Below are 14688 nucleotides of genomic sequence, written 5' to 3' on the forward strand. Positions count from 1 at the left end.
AACTGGCTTTGTCCAAGAAGGGTGAAAAGTTGTGTTAATACAGAAAAGGGCTGTACCCTTTGAGGGAATGGATGAAAAACCCCCAGACTAAGCAGGATTTGCAAAAAGTGCTAGGAAATGCCACTAAATGTGGAGGTGAAAATGACATAAAGTGAGTGTTGCCCACAAAATTAATTACATGGCCAATGACAGAAGACAAAAAGATCACTATAAGAAATAGCATGCCCTTTCATTACGTAAACACACACACAAACATTGGAAGAAATGTCAGCCCCCACTTCTCTCATTCCCGGGGACTTTCCAGCTTCTGCACCCGCTTCCCTCTTTCAATTACTGATGGAAAGATCACAGCTGAGGAGGCTGCGTGGTCAGCACTGGGCTAGAGAGAGGAGGAAGCTGAGATTTTGCCTGCATTTTACCCTGCTCTATGTATTTCTGTAATGATTTGGTCATCTATTCTCCCATCACAGACAGATGCAGCAGAGAGAAAGAGAAGTGAAGAAAAACCCAACTAAATTCCAGACATATCATCAGCCAAGCACATATTTTGGTTTCTTATTCAGCTCTATTTTAGTATTTCATGTTTCATGATTCACTTTTCAGCTGGGAGTTTGTCTAAATCCATTCAACACTGCCTATAAAAATGTAGCTGTCTACAGCTACATTTTTGGAATGAAAGCAAGCATTATTTGCTTTAATTTAAAATTATTTTAGTTAGAGACAGACATGCTTGTTATAAATATATATCTCAGTTCTCTGTTAAAAATTTGACCATCACTATCAGAAGAAGAGCTGATTTTTTATGAAAATTCATCTGCTATTTAAGTGCCTAAATGGCAATGAAGATTTTCTTAAACTCTAGTTCCAGCTGTGCTGAGCCCAATGTTGTCTTGCTTGAAGTCTAAAAATCAGGTTTATTGGAACTACAAGATCAAGCTTCCACAAGCAAAACCTCAGATTTGCCTTCAGTAGTAGAATCTCATTAAAGCTTTTTCCAGGTTTGTATTTCATGAAAAAAGAAACAGACTGTGGGGCTGTGGGGAAATAAACAAAACTTTGATCAGGGTACACAAGGGCTCTTCAAAATTTCCAATAGCACAAGAATTGTTCTTCTTTCTGATTAGGACAAATTAAAATCACATAATCATACAATTATAGAATTGTTTTGGTTGGAAAAGACCTTTAAGATCGAGTCCAACCACTAACTTAGCACTGTCAAGTCCACCTCCATATTATGCCCCTAAGAACCACATCTTTAAATACCTCCAGGATGGTGACTCAACTAGTTCCCTGGGCAGCCTGTTCCAATGCCTGACAAGCCCTTCCGTGAAGAAGTTGTAATATCCAACCTAAACCTCCCCTAGCACAATTAGAGGCATTTCCTCTTGTCCTATCACTTGCTACTTGGGAGAAGAGACCAACACCACGCTACAACCTTCTTTCCAGTAGCAGTAGACAACAATAAGTTCTCCCCTCAGCCTCCTTTTCTCCAGGGTAAACAGCCCCAGTTCCCTCAGCTGCTCCTATAAGACTTGTGCTCCAGGCCCTTCACCAGCTTCGTTGCCCTTCTCTGAATTCTCTCCAGCACCTCCATGTCTTTCCTATAGTGAGGGACCCAAAACTGAACACAGGATTCGAGGTGGGGCAAGTACAGCGGCACAATCACTTCTCTACTCCTGTTGGCCACACTATTCCTGATACAAGCCAGGATGCTCTTGGCCTTTCTAGCCACCTGGCCACACTGCTGGCTCATATTCAGCTGTCTGTCAATCAACACCCCTAGATCCCTTTCTGACAGGCAGCTTTCCAGCCGCTCTTCCCCAGGCCTGTAGCACTGCCTGGGGTTGTTTTGACCCAGGTGCAGAAGCTGGCACTTGGCCTTGTCGAATACCACATAGCTGGCATCAGCCCATTGACCCAGCTGGTTCAGATGCCTCTATAGAACATTTCTACCGTCAAGCAGATCAACACTCACACCTGATTTGGTGTCATCTGCAAATTTACTGCAGGTGCATTCAATCCCCTCATCCATATAACTGATAAAGAGATTAAACAGAACTGGCCCCAATACTGAGCCCTGGGGGACATCACTCATGACTGGCTGCAAACTGAATTTAACTTCTTTCACTACAACTCTTTGGGCCTGGCCATCCAGCCAGTTTTTTACCCATCAAAGAGTACACCCATCCAAGCCATCAGCTGCCAGTTTCTCCAAGAGAATACCATTGGAAACAGTGTCAAAGACTTTACTGAAGTCTAGGTAGAAAACATCCACAACCTTTCCCTCATATCCTAAGCAGGTCACCTTATCATAGAAGATCAAGTTAGTCAAGAAGGACTTGTCTTTCAGAAACAAAGGCTGACTGAGCCTGATCACTTGGTTGTCTTGTATGTAATGTGTAATGGCACTCAGGATGATCTGCTTCATAATCTTCCCCAGCACCCAGTTCAGACTTGGCTACCAATCCTACCAACTTTTTGTGGGGAGAAGCCCTAATGTAGCAATTACTAATCACGACGTTACCATTCTCCTGGCACTTCCCTGGTTTATAACTCATTAATAACCCTAGCATGTTCCAGATAGATATTCTGTCGATGCAAATATGCTCTGAAATTATTTTTCAGAATTCACTGAAATTAAATATTTCATTACTTTAAAGCAACACTTGAATGTTAGACTCAGTATTTCAAATGGAATTGAGACATAGAATGAAGGACAAATGTCTGCTTGAGACTAAAAATTTTGTTTCATATCAGGAATTGAAAAGAATTTTCAATTTTTTGCTTGGAAAAAAAAAAGAGCTAAAAACATTTTTAAAAATACAAAATATTTTTGCTCAAATAAACTTTTTTCCATATAACATTTTACCTCAATAGTGTACTTTTCTGTCTAGCAACATTTCCAAACTAACACTTTCAGTCTGTACTGATGGGTACTGATTTCTGACAGTTGAATCCTCCATAGTCATCCCCATATTGAAATATTCTGACAGCTCTCTCCAATGATCCCTTATTTATTTTCTATAAAATTAGGGTAAAAACATTTATTTTCCTCATGTAAAACTTGGAGATATGCAAAATATATGTTGGAAGCACAACCATGTTGTTTTGGCCCATACTAATTCTTTAACTATGTCTGGAGTGCATACACTAAGAAGAACTGTCTCAGGGTGCATTAGAAGCATATTACATTCAGTTAAGTCCCAGCATCTAGAAATGTTTCTAGAGAACATTTAATGTAATGGTTTTTTGACTTGTTGCTGACTTAAAAGCTCCAGAATATGGCTGATGAGAATCCATTTTTTTTCTGGGATGTTTTAAATGAAATCTTCTGGAAATGTGTTCGTATCCAAATACCTTGACTCATTTATTTCTATGAAAACACTGTAATTTCTATGGAAAGCGCACATAACACTTTAGGTAGACTTCTAAGTAAGTATAGGTGCTCTATTCCATCCATCTTGACTTGGTAATAGCACAAATACATTAAACATGGCAAGATTCAGTAATGTTGCCATGACATATTCATACCTGAGACAGTTCCCGTATTTATAAATCTGTACCAAGAACATATAGGCAGGTTGTGATTTCCCTGCCATGTCACACAGTCAGCAATAAAAATTCCAGCTAAAATCCAAAGGGATGTCTCCAAGGGGACATCTTTTACTAGATTAGGTTGTTCAATTCATCAGTGACTTGGATGAGGGAATAGAGTGCACTGTCAGCAAGTCTGCTGATGACACCAAACTGGGAGGAGTGGCTGACAGGCCAGAAGGCTGTATCACAGTATGATTGGGATTGGAATGGACCTCAGAAGATCATCTAGTCCAATCCCCCTGCCCGAGCAGGAACGCCTAGATGAGGTCACACAGGAACATGTCCAGGTGGGATTTGAATGTCTCCAGGGAAGGAGACTCCACAACCCCCTTGGGCAGACTGTTCCAGTGCTCTGCCACCCTCACTGAGAAGAAGTTTCTTCTCGAATTTAAGTGGAACCTCTTGTGTTCCAGCTTGATTCCATTACCCCTTGTCCTATCATTGTTTGCCACCGAGAAGAGCCTGGCTCCCTCCTCATGGCACTCACCTTTTATAGACATGAATAAGGTCCCCCCTTAGCCTCCTCTTCTCCAAACTAAAGAGACCCAGCTCCTGAAGCCTTTCCTCATAAGGGAGATGCTCCACTCCCTTCATCATCTTTGTTGCCCTACGCTGGACCCTCTCCAGCAGTTACCTGTCCTTCTTGAACTGAGGGGCCCAGAACTGGACACAATACCCCAGGTGGGGTCTCACCAGGGCGGAGTAGAGGGGAAGGAGAACCTCTCTCGATCTACTAACCACCTCCCTTCTAATACACCCCTGGATGCCATTGGCCTTCCTGGCCACAAGGGCACAGTGCTGGCTCATCGTCATCCTGTTGTCCACCAGGACCCCCAGGTCCCTTTCTCCTACACTGCCTTCTAATAGGTCATTCCCCAACCTATACTGGAACCTGGGGTTGTTCCTGCCCAGATGCAGGACTCTACACTATTCCTTGTTAAATTTCATCAGGTTATTTCCCACCCAACTCTCCAGACTGTCCAGATCCCGCTGGATGGCTCACAGCTCTCTGGCGTCTCAGCCACTCCTCCCAGCTTAGTGTCATCAGCAAACTTGCTGATAGTACACTCAATTCCCTCGTCCAAATCGTTAATGAATATATTGAATAATATTGGCCCCAGTGACCCCTGAGGCACTCCACTAGATACTGGCCTCCAACTATACTCCGCACCATTGACTACCACTCTCTGCCTTTTCTCCTTAAGCCAGTTTGCAATCCACCTCACTACTCTATTGTCCAGACCACACCTCCTCAACTTAGCAACTAGGATGCTATGGGAGACTGTGTCAAACGCTTTGCTGAAGTCAAGGTAGACCACATCCACCGTTCTGCCATCATCCATCCACCTTGTTACATTCTTATAAAAGGCTATGAAGTTGGTCAAGCATGACTTACCATTAGTAAAGCCATGCTGACTGCCCCTAATAACCCTCTTATCTTTGGTATGCCTTGAGATGGCACCAAGGACAAGCTTGGTAAGGCTGACCAGTCTATAATGACCCAGGTCCTCCTTCTTGCCCTTTTTGAAGACTGGAATGACATTTGCTTTCCTCCAATCCTCAGGCACCTCTCCCATTTCCCAAGACTTGGCAAAGATGATGGAGAGCGGTCCAGCAATGACTTCAGCCAGCTCCCTCAGCACCCGTGGGTGCATCTCATCTGGACCCATGGATTTATGGATGTCCAGACTATTTAATTGCTCCTTAACCCAGTCCTCGTCAACTAAAGCAAACTCCTCCATTGACCTGGCTTCATCCGGGGTCTCAGGGGTACAGGGCTCCCCAGGACAGCCTCCGGCAGAGTAGACAGAGACAAAGAAGGCATTCAGTAATTCTGCCTTCTCTGTATCTTCTGCCACCAGGGCACCCACCCCATTCATCAGTGGGCCTACATTGCCTCTGGTATTAGTTTTATCTGCTATGTATTTGAAAAAGTTCTTTTTGCTGTCCTTGACCCCTCTCGCCAGCTGTAATTCTCAGGAGGTCTTGGCTATCCTAGCTGCCTTCCTACATCGTGTAACAGCAGCCTTATATTCCTCCCAAGTGGCCAGCCCCTGCTTCCATGACCTGTAAACTCTCTTCTTCTGCTTGAGCATACCCAAGAGACCCCTATTCAACCACACAGGTCTCCTGGCTCCCTTCCTTGACTTCCTGAGTGTGGGGATGCTCTGATCCTGAGACTGGAAGAAGCAATCTCTGAATGCAATCCAGCTATCTTGGGCCCCTTTACCTTCAAGCAGCCTTGCCCATGGGATTTCCCCCAGCAATTGCTTGTAAAGGCCAAAGTTAGCCCTGCTAAAGTCCAGGGTTGCAATTCTACTTATTGCCCTGGTCATACCACACAAAATGCTGAACTCCACCATCTCGTGGTCACTGCAACCCAGGCAGCCCTCAACCTTTACCGCTTCGACCAGACCCTCCTTGTTAGTGAGGATGAGATGGAGCAGCACTCCTCTCCTGGTCAGCTCCTCCACCATTTGCATGAGAAAGTTATTGTCAGTGCACTGGAGGAACCTCCTGGACTGTGGCTGGATGGCAGAATGGTCCTTCCAACAAACAGCAGGGAAGTTAAAATCCCCCACAACAACCAGGGCCTGTGACTGTGAGGCCACTCTCAGCTGCCCATAGAAGGCCTCATCAACTTCCTCAGCCTGATCTGGTGGCCTGTAATAGACACCTACAACAGTAACACCCCTGCCAGCCTGCCCCTTGATCCTGACACATACACTTTCAACTCGCTCCTCATCCGTTCCCGGGCAAATTTAGTACATTGTAGCTGCTCTCTCACATAGAGAGCAACTCCACCACCACGCCTGGCTGGCCTGTCTTTTCCTAAAAAGGGCATAGCCATTCATGACCACATTCCAGTTACGTGAGCTGTCCCACCATGCTTCTGTAATTGCCACTAGATCGTAACCTTCTGATCGAACACAGGATTCTAACTCCTCCTGCTTATTCCCCATGCTGCGTGCATTGGTGTACAGACATTTCAGAGAGTGAGCCGAGCACAACAATTTCTCCCGAGGGGCATAAGAGGCCACCCGGTCCTCATCAGTTTTAGAATGCTGCCCAACTGGGACAAGCCCAGCTACAACCCCATCCCCCTTCGAGACTAGTATAAAGCTCTCCAAATGAGCCCAGCTAATTCCTGTCCCAGCCTCCTTTTGCCCCTGTGAGATAAACCTTTCCCGCATATCACTGCCCGGACTGGAGTCTTTTAAACCAGCCATTATTAAAAAATCCAAAGCCCTGCCTGTAGCACCAGCTTTGGAGCCAATCATTTACAGTCTGAATTTTCCTGTTCCATCCCTTATCATCATTCGAAGATGGAAGGAATGAAGAGAAGATCACTATGGCCCCAGAGTCCTTCACCATCCTTCCCAAGGCCTTGAAATCTTTCTTCATTCCCCTCAGTCTACAGGAAGCAGCTTCCTCCCCATCTGTCTGGAAGACCAGCAGCGGGTAGTAGTCTGTCGGGTGCACCAGTTTAGGGAGCTCTCTGGCAATATCCTTGATCCGGGCACCAGGCAGACTGCAAACTTCCCTGTGATGAGGGTCAACCCTGCATATTGGGCCCCAGCAAGACCTGGACAGGCTGGAGAGTTGGGCAGGGAAAAATTTACAGAAATACAACAAGGGCAAGTGTAGAATCTTGCATCTAGGCAGGAAAAAACCCAGGTTCCAGTATAAGCTGGGGAACAACCTGTTAGAGAACAGTGTAGGGGAAAGGGACCTGGGGGTCCTGGTGGACAGCAGGATGATGATGAGCCAGCAATGTGTACTTATGGCCAGGAAGGCCAATGGCATCCAGGGGTGTATTAGAAGGGAGATGGTTAGCATGTCGAGAGATGTTCTACTCCCCTCTTCTCTGCCCTGGTAAGACCACATCTGGAATATTGTGTCAAGTTCTGGGCCCCTCAGTTCAAGAAGGACAGGTAACTGCTGGAGAGAGTCCAGGGCAAGGCAACAAAGATGATGAAGGGAGTGGAGCACCTCCCTTATGAGGAAAGGCTTCAGGAGCTGGGTCTCTTTAGCTTGGAGAAGAGGAGACTGAGGGGTGACCTCATCAATGTTTATAAATACGTAAAGGGTGAGCATCACGAGGATGGAGCCAGGCTTTTCTCGGTGACAACCACTGACAGGACAAGGGGCAATGGGTACAAACTGGAACATAGGAGATTCCACTTAAATATGAGAAGAAACTTCTCAGTGAGGGTAACAGAGCACTGGAACAGGCTGCCCAGGGAGGTTGTGGAGTGTCCTACTCTGGAGACATTCAAAACCTCCCTGGACACCTTCCTGTGTAACCTCATCTAGGTGTTCCTTTTCCAGCAGGGGGATTGGACTAGATGATCTTTCGAGGTCCCTTCCAATCCCTAACATTCTGCAATTCTGCGAAGCACCATCCAACCTGACCGTGAATACTTCCACTTATGGGGCATCCCAAACTTCTCTTGGCACCCCGTTCCAGTGCCTCACCATCATTATGTAAAAAATTTCTTCCTTATATAAAATCTAAATCTACCTTCTTTCAGTTTAAAACCTTGTCCTAGCTTGTACAAACTGAGAGAATAGAGCTTGTGTTTGCATAGGATCTGGACAAACTGCTAAGGAGCTGAAAGACAAAATGTATTGCTTACCACGATAGATTCATAGACTATACTGCCATGACAACACAACATTTAGGAAAACCAAGTAGATGAAGTAAGAAGGGGATAAGACAGGGAAAGCATTATTTACAAAGAACATGGCATTACCAGAACTCAATGAAAACCTGTCAAAGGTCTCAGACTATTCTGCCTATTGTGTTGCCATGATCAGAAGCCATTTACCTGACATTTCATGGAAGCTACTGGCTAAGACAGTAGACAGGTGGTGTACCATCTCCTCATACCGTTTTGTGCGGAACATGAACCTGTACTGGTTTATACTTCATGGCACCATGGCACTTCATGGCACTTCAGGTAATTTAATGACTTCAAGATCAAAAACTGTGTCTTTGCAGGAATGGCAGCAACTGAGAAAGAATTTTATGGAACTAGATGTTGCACTATGAGGAGCATAGCAGTTGTGTTTAAGACTTATTTTAAACCATTTTAAGAATCTAGCCCTGAAAAGTGACACAAATATGCGAGGCAAGAAATAGTCCTCAAAGAACATAAAACAATTTGAAAAAGAGAAAATAATTTACATAGTTGTATAGTGGAAGAGAGCAGGAAATACTAAATACTACTTAAATAAATACGAATAACCTCTGACTCTTTAATTTTCCTTTTTACAAAGTCTTTCAAAGCATGTATTACAGAAACAAAATCCTTGCATTACTTCTAGCAGACTGTCTTTTTCACTTCAGTGAAGAAATAGATAGTTCTCAATGATCTACATTATCAGAGTAAACATATAATGGAACAAGTTAACAATGAACTTGCATCACAGGGAAACAGGAAACTGAAAACAATAGCACATTAGATAGGGTGGATATTTTTAAATAGTAGTGCACTGTTAGAATCTAAATACATGATCACATGATCATTCAGATTTGGACATTACTGAGAAGAAAAGGATTTTGAAAATACATATTCTAAAACAGTGACTGTAAAATCTTTTCTTAAGAGATGCAGGACATCAGATGCTAAAATACTGCATGTAAATTTCTTTCCTTATGTACTTACAACAATAAGTTGACAATCTCAATTTAAACTCAGTTGTAACTTTCCTAGCCTGATTTAGGATGTCACCAAGATTAATTTCATTTTAATTTTTTGCATCCATTTTGAATATAAATGCACTTTTCTCTACTATAACTTGAATGTATGACAAAGCACCTGCAACTTTATTTCCTTTAATTTGGTTCACTATCACAGTAGAAACAACAGGAATCAGTACGAAGTATTCCAGTCTTTAAAAATTCTGTTGAATTTTACATGGTTCTTTTTTCATTGTTTCACAAGCATGATAATCACCTTGTTGTTGGATGCCCTGTTTTTCAAATGCAGTCTGGATGAATAAATAGGTTGATTAAAGATCTACCATTGCAAGATGAAGGTTTAACAGCCTGAAAAACAACAGTTAAACCAGAGCAAGACTCCTGCAGTACTTAAAGTCACTTTTAACCCTGTCTACTATCAGTCAGAGAAGGGGCATCAGAAAATGTTAGGTTTTAGTGCTAACAAACCCCTTACAACTGAGCCCATTATTGACAATTATCTACTAATTATTGTAAAGATTCTGGGTCAAACCCCATATTATATTATTTAGTGCAAATTCACAGATCTAAATCCACATTTTCATAGTTTTTCTTCACCTTCTGTTTTCTTTTTCAAAATTATAAGCTGAGCTACAGGAATTTCCATGCTGAAATTACCATAAAACAGAAAAATTAACAATATGGAAAATAAATGCATTATTATACCAGTACAAATCACTTTAAGGAAGAATTTTGCATAACTTTTTTTTTTCCCCCTAAAAGAATAAATATTTGAACATGCCCACTCCATTAAGTTGTTTTATGTCAGCCGCTCTACTTTGACCTGAGTTTCTATCTTAGAATGCACCATAAGGGATGTGCAGTATATTGCCTATTCTCGTTTTTCATATGCCACAAAACTAGAATTGAATTGTCCATCCACTGAAAAAATGCCGTATTAGGTTTCTTCAGAGATAACTGTCCACTGAACCAATCTTGATCACTCTTTTGTACCAGTCTCAGTGGAGTTCACACACTTCCTTTCTACCTTCTTTACCTTTATTTATCTTATTCAGTGGACAATTTATTAACATGATTATATAGAGATATTCCTGAGTGTTTTAAATGAAACACCCTTGCATACTGTACCTTCTTCCACAGTGCACTTAACTGCTTTTTTTCTTGGTGTAACACTGACTATGGAGTAAGGTGCTTGCTTTAAATAAATAATATTAACACAGATATGTAATTGATGTGTTGAATTAAAAAGATTACATTCAGAGATGGCCAAAGGTTAAAACTGCCTCTTCTGTTTTCAGGAGAACAAGAGTTCAGGAGAACATGAGTACCAATGTGGTTTATTTTGCTGTAGAAGTCAGGATAATAGTGTTTAAATAGTTTATGTGAAAGCATGGTAGCTCTGTAAGTTGTGAAACTGCCATTTACAATTATAATGATGAAAAGCCATTTATATTCTGTGACAACAGCTTGATTTCCAAAAAGAATTATGTCTTTCATAAGTCATAGCTGGGAGTATTTTACTGAGTCTGCTTAAATGCAGGTATCTGAAATAATGTAATATACAGGATATGGTTCTGCATATTCTGCACATTGTGGCAGAGATGTGGCTTTTCCTTTGTAGGCTGGTTATAAACCACTCCTGCCAGAAGGCACACTACACAAAATAGAGTTCAAGTGAATATTTACAGGGCACTTAAGGGGATTTTTAACTTGTTCTCACCAGGATATCCAATTGTAAGTTACTAATACAACTCTGGATATAATTCTTGCTAGGATTTTAAAAGAACAGAAAAATCATAATAAGTGAAAGCAAAACACACCATTTTCAGCAGTATTTTAATTTTCAGTAAACAGGGATTATCATCCTTTAGTTGTCCAAATGCAAGCCTAAAAACAAAACAAAACAACAACAACAACAACAAACAACCAAACAAAGAAAAACAAACAAAACAACCCAACCCAACAAAACCAAACCAAACAAAAAAAAAATGCATTAGGAACTGTTGACTATCTTAGCCTGTGTCCAGGCCTTAGCTTATTGAACTACTGTGCTTGTACAATCAAGAGGCTTGCATAAGCATGATAGGGCAGGATGACTGTGTGGTTTGGTATACTGCTGTCCCGTCCCAAGAGATGGGATGAGGGATGAGTTAACTCTGAACGTGGCACGCACCCTGACTCAACAGATGAGATCAGGTGTGAGTTAACTCTGGGTAATTCTGCACAGCAATGTGAAGTGAATGACAGGCAATCACTCCAGGGGTCCAATTATGAATTTACTAAAAGCACATGGTGGTATACAAATTACAGCAATCAGTGACTTGGACATACCACGAAACTTATCAATACATTGACAGCAAAAGCCCTTCTAAAACAGTGGATTGGCAACAATTAGTAACTGTAATGCAAAAATTAACAAGACTTTAGCAGCAGAACTTACAGTGATATTAGAAAGAGAAAGGGAGAGAGAGAGAGATAGAGAGGGAGAGTAAGATATCACCACTCCACAGGTACATCGGTCCTGTGATGACCTCTGGAGACGAGGACGCGTTGAGGATTTACACGCCGCCAACCTGTATCATATGTGAGGTTGTTTTATAACCCAGTTCATTTACATGCGAGATAGGAGAAGGCAGTTCGTCTCCTCCCTCTGCTCGCTCTTCATGCTAATTAGGAAGACTCTTCTGGAAATGGCTCTGGGCTCTTCAAACTAGGGGAATGTTCACGGTATTGACCAGAAGTGAGTTGTCTTGCCTGTCAGGGGTAGCTGTTGGTTCGTGGTTTCTTCTGTTAGTTGGTTGTCAGACAGATGGTTCATCTCTATCATCCCAATTAGGCCATGAGTCCTTTCACAGCAACACTGTTAATTGTCCTTATCTTCCAAGGTGTCTGCCTTCATGGCCATAAAACTTCGGGAAAGATAAGATGAGGTGTCATCTATCTCTTCCTCCCAAAGTAACAAAAAATAGACGTTTAAGGCATAACAAGGTCTTTGTTCTGCTAAGCATGAGGGGAGTGCTTCAAGGTTGTCACAACTGCTCATATAGAATTTGCTTAGCATAACTCGCTCTTAGCATTAGTAACTTAATTTCCTGCTGGAGGCCCCGAACTATGAACTTTCACCAAGATATGTCAAACTTTTAACGTAGTTAGGCAAAGGAGGGTGCCAGAGCTGATTCAAGCCAAAATGGAGTTAGAACAGTCAGCAGAAGCCACATTCTTAGATATAAGAAATGGAACAGCCCTTCTAGAGACAAGAAATGGCCCACCAGGAGAAAATTAAGAGATCAAATGAAGAACAGGAAGATCCCAGACCCTAATGTTACTATTGGTCCAAACTGCCATGTGAGGGGTGGCGAACTTAGACTGTAAGGACATAAATTGCCCAGGGATTTCTTTACTTGAAGCCCCCGCCCAAAGTCACCAAGCTGGAGCTGCCCTCTACTTCTGTACCTTACAAATAAATTAATTAGTGGAATTTATGGAATTCATGCCTGAGACTCTACTTGGGGAAATCTAGGGTGAAGAAAATTCTCTAAGACTCTGGCATGCTTGAGGAAAGAAGAAGCAAAGAATCATTAAATATTTTCCATTAATTGATATTACATGAGCCATTTGATACAACAATATTGGCCATATTTTAGAATAAACACTTTCTTTACAATATGAAAATATTTCTTCAGAGAAAGAAAAGTCCTGCTTTACTGGTATAAGAACATCTCCTGAACACCAAAGTTCTCAAAAATCCAGATATATTGTGCATTTCAAATTGTATAGCACATCTTAAAAAGCATAGACTAGTTATGTTACATTTTTAATAATAATTCTAAAATCACTACAGTCAGAATACATTATTTTAATATATCATTCGATAAAAATAGCCTTATCTCTCAGAGACAGGTAACTTCAGTTGTTCTCAACTGAGAAAAGTAATATTTTTTTAAAGTAAAATCTATCTTATCTAAATATAATGAAAGGGGTTTTTTTCTCTTCGCCCTTCATACCGGAAATATATTTGAAAGATTTGTTCCTGGTGTTAACTCATTCACTCTTCTGTGGCAAATTCTGGAGAGAATTTGGAAAACTGATTCTCTTAGTCTGTTAATCACTGCATCCTATTTGATTTCCTCCTTGACAGCTCGAAAAAAGTCCTTTCTTTCATCTGTACACTAATTTCCTGCCACTGTTAGCAAAAGTTAGCACCATCACTGGTTTTGGACACTGATGTCAAGTTGTAGCAACCTGTCAGAGACTCAATTTGTAAACAAACCTGAAATTAGAATTTACATTAAGCTTGAGAACTGAGACTCCAAACAAAAATGAGATATTGAGAGCTCTCCGGTTCATCTGTGTCTCATCGGAGGGTTTGTTGCTCCTTAATCCTTCTTCTAGGTCCCGATAAACCCATTGAAACAAGGAGCACTGGGATTGACTCTAAGTGCTGCCACCCGGTGGCCACGAAAATGACTGAAGATGATCCCTGAAGTATTGCACATCAGAATAACAGAAAATCATGGATTTTTCTTTTATGTTAAAAAAAAAAAAAAGTTTATTCCCATTTTATCCATAGAGAATTAAACCACACCTAATTAAAAGAAAGGAAGGAAAGGGCACAGGCAAGCAAACCTTTGATACCAAGTAACAAACACAGTCTGCTAAACATTAAAGTTACTGAAACTAAGTATTAGGAAACATTTTGTTGGTCCTAAAAGTGTAGCTCTGTATACACATTTACACATTCCTTTGTAGGGATTCAGCTTCCTTTCAGAAGGATTAAGTCACGAGTGACTTAATTCCTGGCTATCCACTACTTCCTGATGCTGCTGTGGCCTAAAAAAGACAAGCAGCTCAAATTCATTGAGTCTGTTGTCCCTTGTGTGGCTGAGGGACTCAAACTCTTTTCAGGGCCCCTGACTGCAGGAAGTCAAATGCTGCCTCTCAGTTTGCTGCAAACACTTTTTACTTGCAAGCTGCTCTGACTCGAGCTTCCCAAAGTGTCATGTCTGTTCACATTCAGCCCACTATGACCAAAAAGTATTATACTCGGACATGCAAATCAGATTCTGGTGCATTAATTTTTTCTCCTCTTTGCCCCAAACACTGCCAGTTATATCTAAAATGGACATGTTGAAGAAATCTCTCCCTGGCCAGCAGCTGGTCCCTAACTTTAAATCTAGTCATATGTCTTCGGAAGCTTTAGCAAAAAGCACTCCTAGCCGCTCAAGAAAGAGCAAAACAGCAAAAGCTGCCGCTGCAGCCACTGCCCCCCCAACGGCGGCTTCGCAGGCTGAAGCTACAGCTCCTCCGCAGAGTTCCTCTGCCAAGGTCGCTGCAGATAACATTACTTCTCCAGCCTCAAAGGCTAACAAGGCAGCCCCCCCTTC

At 41.9% G+C, this 14688-nt stretch overlaps 2 protein-coding genes across 8 annotated transcripts in view; one reads left to right on the top strand and one right to left on the bottom strand.

Moving 5' to 3' along the window:
- The window catches only part of ST8SIA4 (ST8 alpha-N-acetyl-neuraminide alpha-2,8-sialyltransferase 4), a 127568-nt gene that overhangs the window by 107672 nt on the left and 5208 nt on the right, over window positions 1-14688 (top strand). The window lies entirely within an intron of this gene.
- Window positions 1-14688, bottom strand: part of FAM174A (family with sequence similarity 174 member A) — a 95864-nt gene that overhangs the window by 38174 nt on the left and 43002 nt on the right. Inside the window, exon 2 of one of the 7 annotated variants that reach the window (XM_065045497.1) lies at window positions 3785-12213. The exons of 5 other annotated variants lie outside the window; for them this stretch is intronic. In XM_065045497.1, coding sequence (XP_064901569.1) covers window positions 4545-5477 — 933 coding nt within the window. In that variant the 5' untranslated portion in view covers window positions 5478-12213 and the 3' untranslated portion in view covers window positions 3785-4544. Of the gene's footprint in view, window positions 1-3784; window positions 12214-14688 lie in introns of those variants that run through there. One more of the 7 variants, XM_065045499.1, reaches the window with a different exon arrangement.

This window comes from Columba livia, chromosome Z (genome assembly GCF_036013475.1).
Source record: "Columba livia isolate bColLiv1 breed racing homer chromosome Z, bColLiv1.pat.W.v2, whole genome shotgun sequence".
Taxonomy (NCBI): Eukaryota; Metazoa; Chordata; class Aves; order Columbiformes; family Columbidae; genus Columba; species Columba livia.